The sequence below is a fragment of the Giraffa tippelskirchi genome, chromosome 3 (assembly GCF_054371585.1).
Source record: "Giraffa tippelskirchi isolate mGirTip1 chromosome 3, T2T-mGirTip1v1.2.pri, whole genome shotgun sequence".
NCBI lineage: Eukaryota > Metazoa > Chordata > Mammalia > Artiodactyla > Giraffidae > Giraffa > Giraffa tippelskirchi.
In genome coordinates, this window is record NC_137277.1 from 8048638 (window position 1) to 8062851 (window position 14214).

At 53.2% G+C, this 14214-nt stretch overlaps 2 protein-coding genes across 13 annotated transcripts in view; one reads left to right on the forward strand and one right to left on the reverse strand.

The window, feature by feature from the left end:
• Nucleotides 1-149: 149 nt before the first annotated feature.
• The window catches only part of LOC145540637 (testis-specific serine/proline-rich protein), a 27886-nt gene continuing 13821 nt past the window's right edge, over nucleotides 150-14214 (reverse strand). For 5 of the 12 annotated variants that reach the window (XM_081575521.1, XM_081575549.1, XM_081575537.1 and 2 more), the window contains one exon: nucleotides 6939-7163. The gene's annotated coding sequence lies outside the window, so the exon portion shown is untranslated. Of the gene's footprint in view, nucleotides 508-540; nucleotides 1865-3442; nucleotides 3835-4783; nucleotides 5659-6938; nucleotides 7164-14214 lie in introns of those variants that run through there. The other 7 variants (XM_081575526.1, XM_081575551.1, XM_081575525.1 and 4 more) reach the window with 5 other exon arrangements.
• Nucleotides 1414-4234, forward strand: PRCD (photoreceptor disc component). Its single transcript, XM_081575562.1, has 3 exons — nucleotides 1414-1487; nucleotides 1781-1849; nucleotides 4213-4234. The coding sequence occupies exons 1-3, from the start codon at nucleotides 1414-1416 to the stop codon at nucleotides 4232-4234; spliced, it is 165 nt and encodes a 54-aa protein (XP_081431688.1).

Genomic DNA, 14214 nt, shown 5'->3' on the forward strand with positions numbered 1-14214 from the left:
CCAGTTGAAGCCAGAGGCTGCAAGCATCTGAAAGCTGGGAGGGCACTTGTCGGGTGTGTCCAGTTCTCCCTAAGGCTTCCTGGTGACCCTGCCTTTCCAACTGTGTCTACTGCTCAAGTTTTTCAAGAGGCGTAGCTTGGCTCTTCAGCTGTGGTTGATGTGCTGCTTTAAAAAATCATGTTTTCAAGTAGAGTGCCCTGGCACAGCCCAGGGTCTGGGCCTCGATGGACTCCAGGGTCCAGATACCTTGCTGGAACCCTGGGAAGGAGGTCTCTTGCCATCAAGTCTCAGCTGAGGGAGGGTAGCGCCAGTGCCCTCCTCTGGGGGTCTTGGAGAGGGATGGAGGAGAATGGGTGGGCTCAGCTTCTTAGGCCACTCCAGACCCATGTCTTCGCTTTTGATCTGGGCCAAGACAGAGCACGCTGTGCTGGGCCACCTCAGAAACTCCTCCGAGAGCTTCCCACAGCCAGTGCAGTGGCCTTCCAAACGGCAGCCCAAGAGGTTCCCCTGAGAGGTGGACAGAAAGTAGGAGAAATCTTATTTCTATTTACTTTTATCTCAACCTTTACAAGCTTTATGCATGTCTCTGGTGGCAGGGCTGTATTTGCACAGTAATATGGTGTACAATTTATGAGTGGATGCATATAATTCCTTTATGAGGGCACCCATGTCTTTCTTTCATGAGTGCACACTTAAATTCTGCTTTTTACTGAAGAGGATATGTAATTGGGAGCGTTGGGTGAGAACTGTCCAGAGGTTAGAAGTGAACCATTTAGCCAGCCCTTCACTTCCTGGCCTCCTTTGTCTTTCTGGCTTCGTCATCTATATTCTTCCTCTCTTCCTCCCCTCCTGAAGCCTCCCCTGTGACATCATGGCTCCACCAATACTCTAATTCCAGTTGCTGGAACATGCCTTGAGTTTTCACGCCTGCAGCCCTGGCAGAGTCTTCTGTCTAGAGGCCCACTCTTCCCTGAGCCCCTGCAAATTCAGCCAAGATGAGAGAGCCCAACTTCTCTCTGAAGTGTCTCCTGATGCTTGTAATTCCCAGAGAGTTCTGTAGGCGTCTTTAATCGCCTGAGTCTCTCCGCGGTGGGTGGTGGCCATTTGTTTAACTTGCCAGGGAGTTTGTCTTAGACTCTAAGCCCCTAGAGGGCCAGGCCCAGGGCTTAGTCATATCTACATCCACAACAGACAGAGGGCGATTTACCCGGCCACTGGGGGGACAACCTGGGCCCAGTGAGGTTAATCAGGCTTCACAAGGTCGGGTCTGCTGACCCCACTAATCAGCTTGAGCCTCCTAATCCATCGCCAGCAGGAACTTCAGGACGGAGGGCAGGGGCTTGGGAGAGCTGGCGGGGGCCATCTTGGCCTTCTCCTGCAGACTCGGTCCGGAGGGGATGGGGCAGCTGAGCCATGTGCACCACCCTCTTCCTGCTCAGCACCTTGGCCATGCTCTGGCGCCGCCGATTCGCCAACCGGGTCCAACCGTGAGAAACTGACTGGGCCATCGGCTGGGGTGGGGGGAAACAATTGGGCTGAAGGCGGGCTGGGGCTGCCTGGACTCGCAGGGAGGCTGGGAAGGACTTTCCAGGGAGCCCTGAGAGGCTCCCCCTTGGAGTAGGGGGCACGCGGAGTTCTTTGAAGATGCTGGCTGTGGCCTCCGGTCCCCAGAACCCAATATGGCTTAGGTCTTGCAGAGAAGCAGGAAAGGGGTCTGGGGTCTGGGTTCTGGGATCCGGGTGTTGCCCACAGCTCTGCCGAACTCTTTTCCCTCCGGCAGAGAGCCCAGTGGAGTCGATGGGGCAGTTACAGGCAGCAGCTTGGAAACAGACCTCCAGTCCTCAGGCAGGTAAGGCAGAAGAGCCTGGGGTGGAGCAGGGAGAGCGTCATGAAGGAGGCTGCCACTGTCCCTAGTCCCTGCCCAGGTCCTGCCCAGGTCCTGCCCAGGTCCTGGGGTGTGCGTGTGTGTGTGTGTGTGTGTGTGTGTGTGTGTCTGTGTCTGTGTCTGTGTATGCACTCCAGGCTGGCCCCTCACCCCAGCTAGCCTGTTCGCTGTGTGCCTACAGGGTAGGCTGAATGTCTGTTTTCTCCGGCTGGGTATGGGAGTCCCAGCCTCCCCCTCTGGACCCAAACTGCTCTGTCTTGCGTGTCTGAGTGTGGGGTGGTCCCCAGGGCCCCCCTGTTGGGAGGCGCAGGGGGAGTGGAGAGAGGGAGGAGGCAGCAGCAGCTCTGTGATGCTTGGCTTGCCCTCCCTTCCCCCTCCCTTCCCCCTCCCTCTCCCGCGGCCCCGCCCAGCCTCGGCAGCTCCACTGCCTGAACCTCCAGCCGGATTCGCTGTCCGGTCCCCAATAGAAGGCGCGGGAGGTGCATGACATCACCGCCACCGAGTGCCATTGGCTGGGCAGCCCCTGCGGGCAGGACGCTGTCTCCAGTGGCCAGAAAGTTAACTCTTCCCTCTTCTGAAGCCATGTGGCCTTTAGAAGGGGTGAAGTTTGGGTGGGGGGGAACGTCTCGACTTTTCCTTCCCTGGGTGACTAGTGTCCTTTGATGAGAGGAGCTCTATGCCCAACAATACACTGAAAAATCGACCAATATTTGTTAGGGACACACTGTGGGAGATGTTGGCCTGCGGGCCCTAGTATGGGGGCCTAGCTGAAGAGGGACGTTCTCTCCTGTAACAGCTTCTTCCGAGCCCCTGGCACCACTTCTCTTACTCCTAGTCAAAGACAGAGTGGGATGCCCTTGGGCTGTCTTCCCCACAGGGCTCAGATGGCTGAGACAGGCAGCATGCACACGCATGCTTGTCTGGGTGCCCCATGTCTCTCCCAGGGTGTGGGGGACATGCCTGCGGTGTGACCCCTAGATAGGTCGAGATGGGCAACAGAACGTGGGTCTTCCTCGCTGTCTCTGCCCTGACTTCCCAGTCTTTGGATTCCCCTAGGTTTGGAATGTCAGAACCACGTTCCCTGGCTCCCTGCCCACCCCCCACTCCATCTCCCCTACCTTCCCTGGGTCCCCAGGAAGCCCAGGGCCTGTGCAGGAAGCAGAGTCATTTCTGGGATGCCCTTCCTCTTAGTTCCCCGACTGGGGATCCAACCTGGAAGGCAGCGCCTCACCCACTGGTCCTCCAGGAAAGCCTCTGGTCCTCACTGTTGGGTTTGGGTCTAGAGCAGGGCAGGCAAGGGTGCTCAGTTGCTCAGTCGTCTCTGACACTGTGAAATCCCATGGACTGTAGCTCACCAGGCTCTTCTGTCCATGGGATTTCTTGGGCAACCAGAGTGGGTTGCCATTTCCTCCGCCAGGTGATCTTCCTGACCCAGGGATCGTACCCATGTCTCCTGCATTGGTAGGTGGATTCTTTACCACTGAGCCACCAGGGAAGCCTGGAGTAGGGCAGCCTGAGTTTAAATCCCACCTCCCCTCTTACTGAGAGCCTGTGGGCAAATTATGTAATCTTTTTATTTATATGTAAACTGAGATTAATAACAGAGTGGTTACAAGGTTTCTGTGAGGTTTGAGTGAGATAACCATTATAATGCACTGGGCACAGAGTAACTGCTCAATTATCACCAGGTTCTCTCTTGCTGTTATGAGATCAGTGCTTTTTTCTTCCCTGGGGGCTGTCATACATTAACTCACTCAGAACAGTCCCTGGCCCCAGAGGTCCGGCACTTCAGGTGTTTCTGGCTCTTGTCAATGTTGCAGGAAGCTGAGGGACAGGGAGATGGAAATGACTTGCTCGAGGTCGTCCGCCCAGTTTGTGGTTGACATGGGCCTGGCAGGTCTCTGACTTCAGACAGTCCATCTCCTCCACGTGAAATGCCCCTGGACCTCCTGTCAGGAGAGAAAAGGCCAAATCTGGGACCATCTGGCTGGGCCTGGTCTGCTATGGCCTTGCCAGAAGGAAGCAGTGGCCTGTTAACTCCTTGGGACTCAGCTAACTGGAGAACCTGGCCTCCCATCTACCCCTCCTGCTGACAGCGGCTCCACGGAGGGCTGGCCTGGGGGCGGGCAGTGGTGGGGGGTGCGTGGAAGATGGGAAATTTCTGCTCTCCAATTCCACTGTCCTTAATTCCAACTGGCTTCTGGGGAGGGCTCCTGCTCCTCTATTGTCTGGTGAATTGCTAGGTGCTGGGCTGGGAGAAGGGAAGACTGGAAACAGGGGCGGGTCATCCCCTCCGGTCCTCTGACTATGTGTTCTTTCCTGTTTAGGGAGAAAGAGCCTCTGAAATAAGTCCTGGTCTCTTGAGGCGGAGCTCAGCCCCAGGGCCTGAGATCAGCTGGCCACGGCAGGTAGGGCAGGGTCTGCAGCCTTGAGAGCAGAGGGAAGGGCTGGGGACAAGGCGGGAAGGACACAGAGTCCACAAGGCCTGGCTGCGTGGGGGCGGAGCAGGCTAGGTGGTCATGGCGGAGGTTGAGGGTAGGAGGGTGGGCTCCTTCCGGTGGCTCCTCCCTGGAGCCTGTTATGTTCCAGGTCACAACGTAAGGGGTAGTTTTAAGAGAACAAGAGGTCATCTCAACAGCATTTTCTAGTGCTGGGGATGAGGTAGTGGTCCTGCTGGGGGCCTGAGGGCTGTCTAGAGGACTTCTCAGGGAGAGGTGGCACTCTGGGATGTCCACTCTGAAATACAAGCCCCCCCTCTGGGATGGGAGATCCAGCCCATCGGCTGGGTTTTCTCTTTCAGCTCAAGTCCTGGTGTGCCCCCCACCCTGGAAGGACGATGTGCTGGAAGCAGCAGCTGCAGGAGGGGGACCGGGGAAAGCAGTTGTCGAGAAGGTAGACTCCCCTTTCGGCCCGGACCGCTGGTCTGCACGGCCCCAGGCCCTGGCCGTGGGGCTCCTGGAGAAGCGGGCCTGGCTGGGTAGGCGGGAGGGACGGAGGAGCTTGAGCTCTGGGACAGGCTCCCTTCCTTGGAGGCCGCCCAGAGAGAGGGAAGTCAGTGGGGTGCCCCAGCTCTGTTTAACTCTGGGGCAACTCTTGCCACCTGGGGCGACAGGAGGGAACAGTAAGGAGTGAGGACTCCAGAAGTGAGGGACAGCAGAGGCTCACGTTCGCCAAGGAGGGGCTGCCTGTCGTCCTCTGCTGAACCCTCACAATAACCCATGGAGGCTGGTCATGTGATCACCCCCAGTTTAGAAACGAGGAAACTCGCAGAGAGGTTCGCTGATTTACCCAGCGTCACCCAGCCGGAAAGTGGGGGACCCCAGGCTCATAAGGGGGAGGGGGTGCAAGCCTCCTGAAACCACCTGGAATCTGCAGCTGCTCAGGCAAAGAAGCGGTTTTGCTGGCCTGGCCACCCATCGCTGGCATCTCAGCTCGTTCAGGGCTGTGTGGTGTCGCTTGGGGGTGGTGGCACTCACGTCCTGTGACATTTGCCTCTCCCTGGTCCCCAGAGCCCAAGGGCCGGCTGGGTCTGTGAGGTGTCTGCCTGCAGCTGGATGGAAGCAACCCACAGCTTGTCCTCGCAGCGTACGTGCGTGTGTGTGTGTGTGCGCGCATGCACGCAAGCCTGTATTCCAAGCGGGCAGTAGCGTGTGGGAAGGGAGAAGCGTGACACTTGTTTTTGTCAGTCTGCTGACTGCTCAGTAGCCGCGGCGGTGGCCTCCTTTGCCCCCAGCTGCTCTGCCGTTTCTCTCTCTTTACGATCCTGCCCGATCCTGAGCGGAGATAAAAGCAGATTTCCGCTTCTACTCCCTGAGATTCAGGCGCAGACCCGGCAGGCAGCTGCTGCCCACTGCCTCGCGGCCATTCATCTTCCCGAGCCCCCCTCCCTCCTCCCACGTGCATCTCTCCTCCCCCTCCAGCCTCCACTGCCGCCCCCCACCAGGAGCGAGGGCTCTGCCTGGCCAGCCCCTACCCCCTGACTTCGAGAAAGGAGCTGGAGGAGCTCTGTAGACAGCAGGGAAGGCTGAGATGAAGCAGACTCGGGGAACCCGCTCTCAAGGGACAGGGAGGAGGCGCAGCCTGCTGCAGGGAGCCTGGCGGTTCCGTGGGAGCCTCAAAAAGTAGGGCAGGGCGGAGGCAGGGGAAGGGTCGCACCAGGGGAAGGAGTTCCGTGCTGGAGCCGAGTCAGAGCCCCATGTCCGCCTGACTTGGGCCCCAAGTTTGTGACCACCTGTCTCAGCTCCCGTCAGCCTGTCTTTCTCCGGGAGGCATCACTGTCCTGGTGACAGGACTCACAGGCTGAGGGCCAGAGGGCACTGTTCCCAGGACCTGGCCTGTGTTCCCTGATCCTATCTTTGCATTCATTCTCTAATCTCTTTGCCATATTCCTGTCACTTCATCCTGGCTGCTGCTCTCTGCCTGTCTCCTTCCACTGGGCTGAGGCACTGTCAGAGCAAGGTCGGCTCGTCACACCGGGGCTGGCTCACCGCCCAGACACACATCCACAGTGACACCCCTTTGCAGCCCTGTTCTCAGAGCCTACCCAGGAGGTGAAGGCACCCCTGGGGACCATTAGCCGGAAGAAGGGAGGGAAAGCGAGAGGAAGGGGCTGCTGGAGGTGGGGGGAGGTGTCTGCCGGGCTTGGATGCTGCCCAGGCCCTGGCAGCCAGGGTGCCATGTGGGCTGGGCGGGAGGGGCTCTCTCCCCCAGGGAGCAGGCTGGCTTTGCTGGGAGCAGATTGTGTTTACACCTTCCCCACACACCCGGCCCACGCTCGGCTCTTATTCTCAGGGCTCACCCACCCCTGGGCTCTGCACAGTCTGCACGTTGGCAGCTCCTATTGCAGAGTTGCCACCCTTGGCCGAGAACTCCTCTACAGGAGGCTGCCCGGGGCCGAGGCGCCCGTTCCTTGGCCCACTATCTCCTGTCCCAGCAGCTGGGTTGAAGCCCGTGCGGGGGGTGGACCCAGTGTTCCCAAGAGGCTGAGTCCCTCTCCCTCCCATTTCCTTAGAAAGAGCTGCTGCTTGGAAATGAGAGCAGAAAAGTTCAGGGGCTTGGTAGATCAGCTGTAACAAGAGGGAGGGGATTAAGGGCAACTCCAGAGAGAGAGCTGGGTCCCTCCTGGTCCAGGGTGTGGGCTGTTAGGAAATAATGATCAAGGATTTGAGAGCGAGGAGCCCAGGGTCAGAGCACCAGGTTGAAATCTTGACTCCACCGCCACTTCGTACCTCTGTGGCCTTGGGTACATTAGTGAACGTCTCTGTGCCTGTTTCCTCATCTATAACATGGAGATAATAGTGTTAGTATCCTGTCTCACAGGATTGATGTTAAATTAGATAATGTGTGTAGTGTGCCTACCACGTTACTAAGTGTTCAATATATGTGAGCTAGTGGGATTGTGTTTGTAAACTGTCAGTTATTGAACAATTACAGAATAATCAGTAGGTAAATTTAATAACTAGAGTCCCTCCCTTCTTTCCCACGGCCCCTCTTGGCCTGTCTTTCCACATATATGACCACCGGGCACTGGGCAACTCTGAGACAAACGAGAGGAAGCAGAGGGTGGCACTGCTGGGCAGGGGCCACTGAGTAAGACCTAGCACCCAGTGAGATGGTACAAGAGCCTGCTGCTGTCGCTTCTGGGTACCTAGAACCCCGTCCCAACTTCCAGGGTGTGGGGACGGTCCTGGCCTGGACACCTGCCCCTGCCAGAGGCTCCACTTCTCAGCTCCAGAGGAGACAGGCGGCGGTTGCCCTGATGCTCTTCCACCCTCCGTCTGAATGCTAATCTCCCTGCCGGTGGGAGCCTGAGTGACAGGGAAAAGGCTGCTCGGAGCTGCAGGGCGGCCAAGGGCAGCAGCTGGGAGCAGGGAGGTGCTGTCGTCTGCGACTTCTGTGGCTGAGGCTCAGGGCCGCTGCCAGTCTCCCCTGGAGCCTGGGAGACTGGGACACGACCAGAGAGCTGATGAGGCGGTGGGGGTGGGGTGGGGGAGCAAGGGAGGCAGCCGCAGCAGTTGCGTCTGGCGCGACCCTGGGGTGCAGATGCGACCGGGGAGAGTACCGGCCCATCCCAAATGTGTGACTGTGTGTCTACGGACAGGATGGTCCTGGGCAGGGGCAGAGAGCAGAGGCCCGGTCCTAGACTGGCGGGACACAGCCCCATCTGATGCAGGCACGATGGCACAACACAACAGCAGGGGGCCCAGCTGGCCCCGCGGCCCCTGGGGCCCCCTCTGCAGGCGCTCCACTGCTAGAGAGAAGACCAAGACCTTGAGATAGAGCCTCAACAGAAGGAGAAGAGCCACGTGGCTGATGCCGAGGTTTACTTTGATGATGATAATGATACTACTACTATTATTAATAATGACTAACAGGTCTCAAACACCCTGTGCCAGGCGCTGTGCCAAGAGCTTTATTTATAAGCACTGTCCATTTATGAGGCAGGAACTGCTGTTAACCTCATTGACCCAATAAGGAAAGTGAGGTTCACAGAACTCACTCAAGGTCACTCACAGCTGGTGGCAAAGCCAGGACCTGTGCCCAGGCAACGTGATGCCGGAGCTTGTGAGCTGGCGGGGCAGGAAGGGCCTGAGTCTCAAGGAAAGCCAGGATGATCCGCCTAAAGGCACAAGGAATCAGTCATGGCCCCACCTGGGCGGTGCCTCTGCAGGTGGGCCGGGAGGGAGGGTGTTGCCAGGGTTATCTGTGCGCTCTCTCTTCTGGAACCCATGGTTCAAGGATAGACACTGGGTCTTGAAATGCCCAGTCCTTGCCTGCCAGCTGACAGGAGAGAGGAGAGCGGGCCCTGCGGGATCTATCATCCTCTCAGGGAGGAAGCGGTGGCCACCAGCAGGGGTGACAGACAGAGGCCAGCACTCAGAGCCACTGCCAATCTGCTGTCCCCTTCAACCAGGGCAGAGAGAGAGAGGACACAGACGGCAGCCTGGTTGGAGGGGGAGCTGGAGGAGGGGGAGGGCTTCAAGCAGTTGGCTTTGAGATGGAGCCCCTGACTTAAACTGGAAACAAGTCCTGGTACATAAGGACTACAGACCCTCTCTGTGGGATGCACGTGCCCCCTAGTGGGGACTAAGCCTAGAGGGTGGACAGAAAATTAAAACAGAAGTAACCGATGACCATGACCTGTGAGCCTGGGTGGGAAGGGCCAGTCCCATCCTTCGGTGAACACACACACGTCCATTTAATGTCACATGCAGAAGCCAGCTGAATTAAGCATTAAAGGAGACTATTAATGTATTCACTTGCTTATTTGACAAGCACATATTGGGAGCCCACAACATACAAATCTTGTATTAGGTGTTGGGAGCGAGACAGCAAAGAAAAAGACAGTGCCTGCCCTGCTAGTTAGAACAAGACCAAGACCTCAGCCTGGGAGGCCCAGTTCTGCCAGCTCAGACACTGCCCGGCCACGTGACCGTTCCTTCTCTGGGCCTCCATCTCCCCACTTAACAGGCATGTGTTGAACTCAGGTGGGCTGGCGCTGGCGACGTAAAGGACTAATGACCGTCCTCAGGAAAAGAACTGTCTACTAAGATGAAGGGGATCGATCAGATGACCTCTGGGGACCTCAGAGCTTCTCCCAATCAAAAGAGACTCTGATGGACTGTGTCTGGAGGTGCTAACAAGGACTCGCTCACTCAACAGACATTTATGGAGTGTCTGTGTGCCAGGCACTGTGGATGCCGAAATGAATTAAGACTTCCTGCCACAAACAACTAGAAAACTGAGCAAAATATAAGAAACAGACACTTGACAACAGGCAGGACACAGGATGGTGACCTCATGACTTCCTGGGCATCTGCCTCAGACAGTTCCCTGCCTGTGGCGTGGGGGTGGGGGTCAGAACATGCAGACCACGGTGGTCTCACTAGGGTGAGGTGGCATGATCAGAGTTCAAGACAGTGTGGCGGGGTTGGGGGGGGGGCGGTGCGGAGGAGGCAGTTCCAAAGGACATACACACAGATCCATGGGATCCGAAGACAGGACAAAGGTGATTCAACAGAGAAAGGAAAATCTTGACAACAGAAAACAGAAAGCACTAACCATAAAAACAAACTGGATGAACTGGACTAAATCAAAACTGGAAAGACTAGGAAAAAATATCTCCCAAGCCAATATCTGAGAAAAGACTTGTTTCCAGAATATATAAAGAACTTTTACAACTCAGTAACATGATAGGCTGATAGAAAAGGGAGGGTTTTAATAGACTCACCACAAAGAAGTACACATAGGGCCAAGAGACACAGAAAGATGCTCAACATCACAGTCAACAGGGAGACGCTTGCTAAAACCACAGTGAGATACTACGACACACCCACAAGAACGGCCAACATTAAGACTGACCCTAACAGGGCCTGGTGAGGGTGTGGAACCAGCCTAACTCTTAAATACATTGCTTGGGGGAATGTAAGCATCGCAAACCACTGGGGATACCAGTTTGGCAGTTTCCCTTGCAGTTTTCCAAGAGGGACGAAAACTTATGTCCACAGATTTGTATAAAAATGTTCATTGCAGATTTATTAATCATAGTTCCAACAGCCCAAATGTCCATCAACATGTGCATGGATAAAAATATTGTGGTATATTCATCTGATGGAATAATATTCAGTAATTAAAAAGGAAATGAACGACTGTTATAAGCCACAGCATGGGTAATTGAGGGAAGCCAGACACAAGAGTACCTGCTGTAGGATTCCATTTATATGAAATTCTGGAACGGGCGAAACTAAGCTGTAGTGACACAAAGCAGATCAGTGGTTGTCTGGGGCCAGGGTTGGATGGAGATTGACTGTAAAAGGGTGTGAAGGGGATCTCTGGGGGATGAAAATGTTCTAAACCGTGATGGGGTCGTGGTTGCATAGGTGTATACACTTATTGGACTACTGCACTGTACATTTTCAAATGGCTGCATTTTATTGTACGTAAATTATGCCTCAATAAAGATGACTTAAAGAGTTAAAAAAAAAATAACCAAAAAGAAAGCTCTTACTCTTGTCTTGCTTATGGTCCAGTGGAAAAGCCAGACATGAAAACAAATTATCACAAAATACTACCTATTAAAAGAAGTGTGTTCACATAATAAGAGTTCCGCTAACTGTGTGCTTCCCTGTGCACACTAGGTGCTTTGCATGCACAGTCCTAAAACGGTCCTACTGGGTTCGTGAGAGCCTCCACCTCCTCCTGTTGCAGGTAAGGAGCCTCAGAGAGAGGTGAAGTCATCCGCCAGGGGTTACTTAGCTCGAATCAGCAGAGCTGGGACTCGACTCCAGGTCCGCCTGGTCACAGAGCATGGGCTATATCAGCCAGCCGTGGGAACGCTGGAAGGAGTTGGGGACTGTCTGAGCATCTCAGGTAAGACTTCGCAGAGGAGATGCTGAAGCATGAGTCGGGATTTGGTACAAAGGGAAGGAAATGTCCAGGTGAAGAAAACAAACTGCATGAGAGCAGGTGCTGCAGCCGTTATTAGAAGGGGGTTTCTGCGAAAGGGAGTCACATCCAGAAAACAGGAGGAAAGGTCAATGGCGTATCACGTATCCTTCAAATTCACTTATTTTTAAAAAGCCTATTAAGCAATAACTTTATGAAAGGCAACAGATCTGCAGAGCAGGCAAATGAAATGTGTGCTACTGGTCACTACAGGAAGGAGTCCACTGCAACCGAAGGTCATCCATTCTCAATAAATAGGGTACAAGTTGTCCTGTTTCTTCTCCTCCAGAAAGTTAAAAGCTCTGTGCAATGGTCCCAGATTTCTGCTGAACGAGATTTGTGGCCCTCTTTCACAGTCCTGAGAAATTGGAGTGGAAAATATCCTCTATGCTTTGAGGATGTGCTTTCTAGCTGGATGAATTAAAATCACCGGAGTTAGCAAAACATGATCCACTGCTACAGTGTGTCTTTCCAGGAAACCCAGTACAATGGTTAAGACCATAGGTTTGGAGGCTCACCTGAGTTCTCAGTGCCTTCACACACTAATGACTTTCATTTTTCTGCACTTGAGTTGGAAAAAGGAAGGATAATGACAGGGCTGTTGTGAGAGTTAAATGAGATAGCAAACAGAAGGTGCTTAGGGACATCAAGTTTTATACATTAAATTTGGGCAGCTTTTTGTATGTCACTTAGATCTCAATTAAAGAGGTTTTTAAAAATATGTATATTCTTCTATTTATTTATCTTTGGTTTTGCTAGGTCTTCACTGCTGGATACGGGCTTTTTCTAGTCGCGGCGAGCAGGGGGCTACTCTCCGTTGTGGCGCATGGGCTTAGCTCCCCCGTGGCATGTGGAGACTTCCTAGGCATGGGATCAAACCTGTGTCTGCTACATTGGCAGGCAGATCCTTAACCAGTGGACCACTACGGAGGTCCAATATGTAAAGTGGTATTTTTTAAAAAGGCACTTAAAACAGTGCCTAGCATGGAGTCAACACTATACATCAGCTATTATTTTTTTCAGGATGGTAATTTGATCGTGTCAGTTTGTCTTCTTTATTTTGCCATGACCCATTCTTCCTGAGAATCATCATCAACAAAAAAAAAGAGAGAACAATTTGGGATATGTCAATCCTATCATTTAGAGTCATATCATTCTAATGGAACACCCAGCTTTAGATGGCTTAAACAATAAGGAGGTTTCTTTTTTAAAATCTCCCACTCTGTATTTCACTCAAACTAAGATGCCAGTGCTCACAGGATGCCTCCCACATTCAGAAATATTGACATGTAAAAATATGTGTCTCTGAATCAAACTAAAGGTCTGAAGGCTGGGGACTTTGGGACTGGCTTCTCCAGCAGCTCAAAAGCATCTTCAAGGACTCAAGCTTGTTCTGTCCATCACTGCCAACCTTCCGCTCTTCCTAGGAAGCAGCCCTTCCGGATACAAGATGGCTTCCATGGTCTCAGGCATCACTTCACGGGGTCCCAAAACCAGAAGGGAGGCAATTGTTTTTCAAAACTAGAAAACTTTCCCAAATGTGGCAGAACTGCACTGCAGACTATTTTCTAAAACAATTCCTGGCAAAGGGAAGAGATTTCTCATGGGCCTGGTGCAGACTATTCAAGACTCACTCCTCAGGGCAGGGCTGGGGCTTGCCTCCCAGCAGCTCTGCGGTGTTCGTGACATGGAGGAAGGACAGTGCTGGGGCTATGGGTGCCTGCCACACAGGTGAACTTCTGGGAACATCACTGGTGCAACTGCTCCCCATGTAAGCAGCCAACAGCTCAGGAAATACTGCTCCTCCTTCATGTTCTTATTCATAAAATTAAACACTTAACTTTCCAGTTAAGACATTAACCTCAATATTTAAAGACTCTTTTCTATTAACGTGGGTTTCAAACATGTGTCCTCAGTTGCTCAGTTGTGTCCCACTCTTTGCGACCCCATGGGTTGTAGCCCACCAGGTTCCTCTCTCCATGGGAACTCCCAGGCAAGAATACTGGAGCGGGTTGCTAGTTCCTTTGCCAGGGGACTCTTCCCCACCCAGGGATTGAACCCACGTCTCCAGGGTCTCCTGGAGGCAGACCGGCAGGTGGATTCTTTACCACTGAGCCACTTTGGAAGACACAGTTTTCGAATAATACCAAGTCTTAAATTTGGAAAACTCAGCAGTGGCCACAGGACTGGAAAAGGTCAGTTTTCATTTCAATCCCAAAGAAAGGAATGCCAAAGAATGCTCAAACTACCACACAACTGCACTCATCTCACACGCTAGCAAAGTAATGCTCAAGATTCTCCAAGCCAGGCTTCAACCGTACATGAACCGTGAACTTCCAGATGTTCAAGCTGGATTTAGAAAAGGCAGAGGAACCAGAGATCAAATTGCCAACATCCACTGGATCATCAAAAAAGCAAGAGAGTTCCAGAAAAACATCTACTTCTGCTTTATTGACTACGCCAAAGTCTTTGATTGTGTGGATCACAACAAACTGTGGAAAATTCTTAAAGAGGTGGGAATACCAGACCACCTGACCTGCCTCCTGAGGAATCTATATGCAGGTCAAGAAGCAATAATTAGAACTGGACATGGAACAAAAGACTGGTTCCAAATCGGGAAAGGAGTACATCCAAATTGGGAAAGGAGTACGCTGTACATTATCGTCCTGCTTATTTAACTTATATGCAGAGTACATCACGAGAAATGCTGGGCTGGATGAAGCACAAGCTGGAATCAAGATTGCCGGGAGAAATATCAATAACCTCAGATATGCAGATGACACCACCCTTATGGCAGAAAGTGAAGAAAAACTAAAGACCCTCTTGATGAGAGTGAAAGAAGAGGGTAAAAAAGTTGACTTAAAACTCAACATTCAGAAAACTAA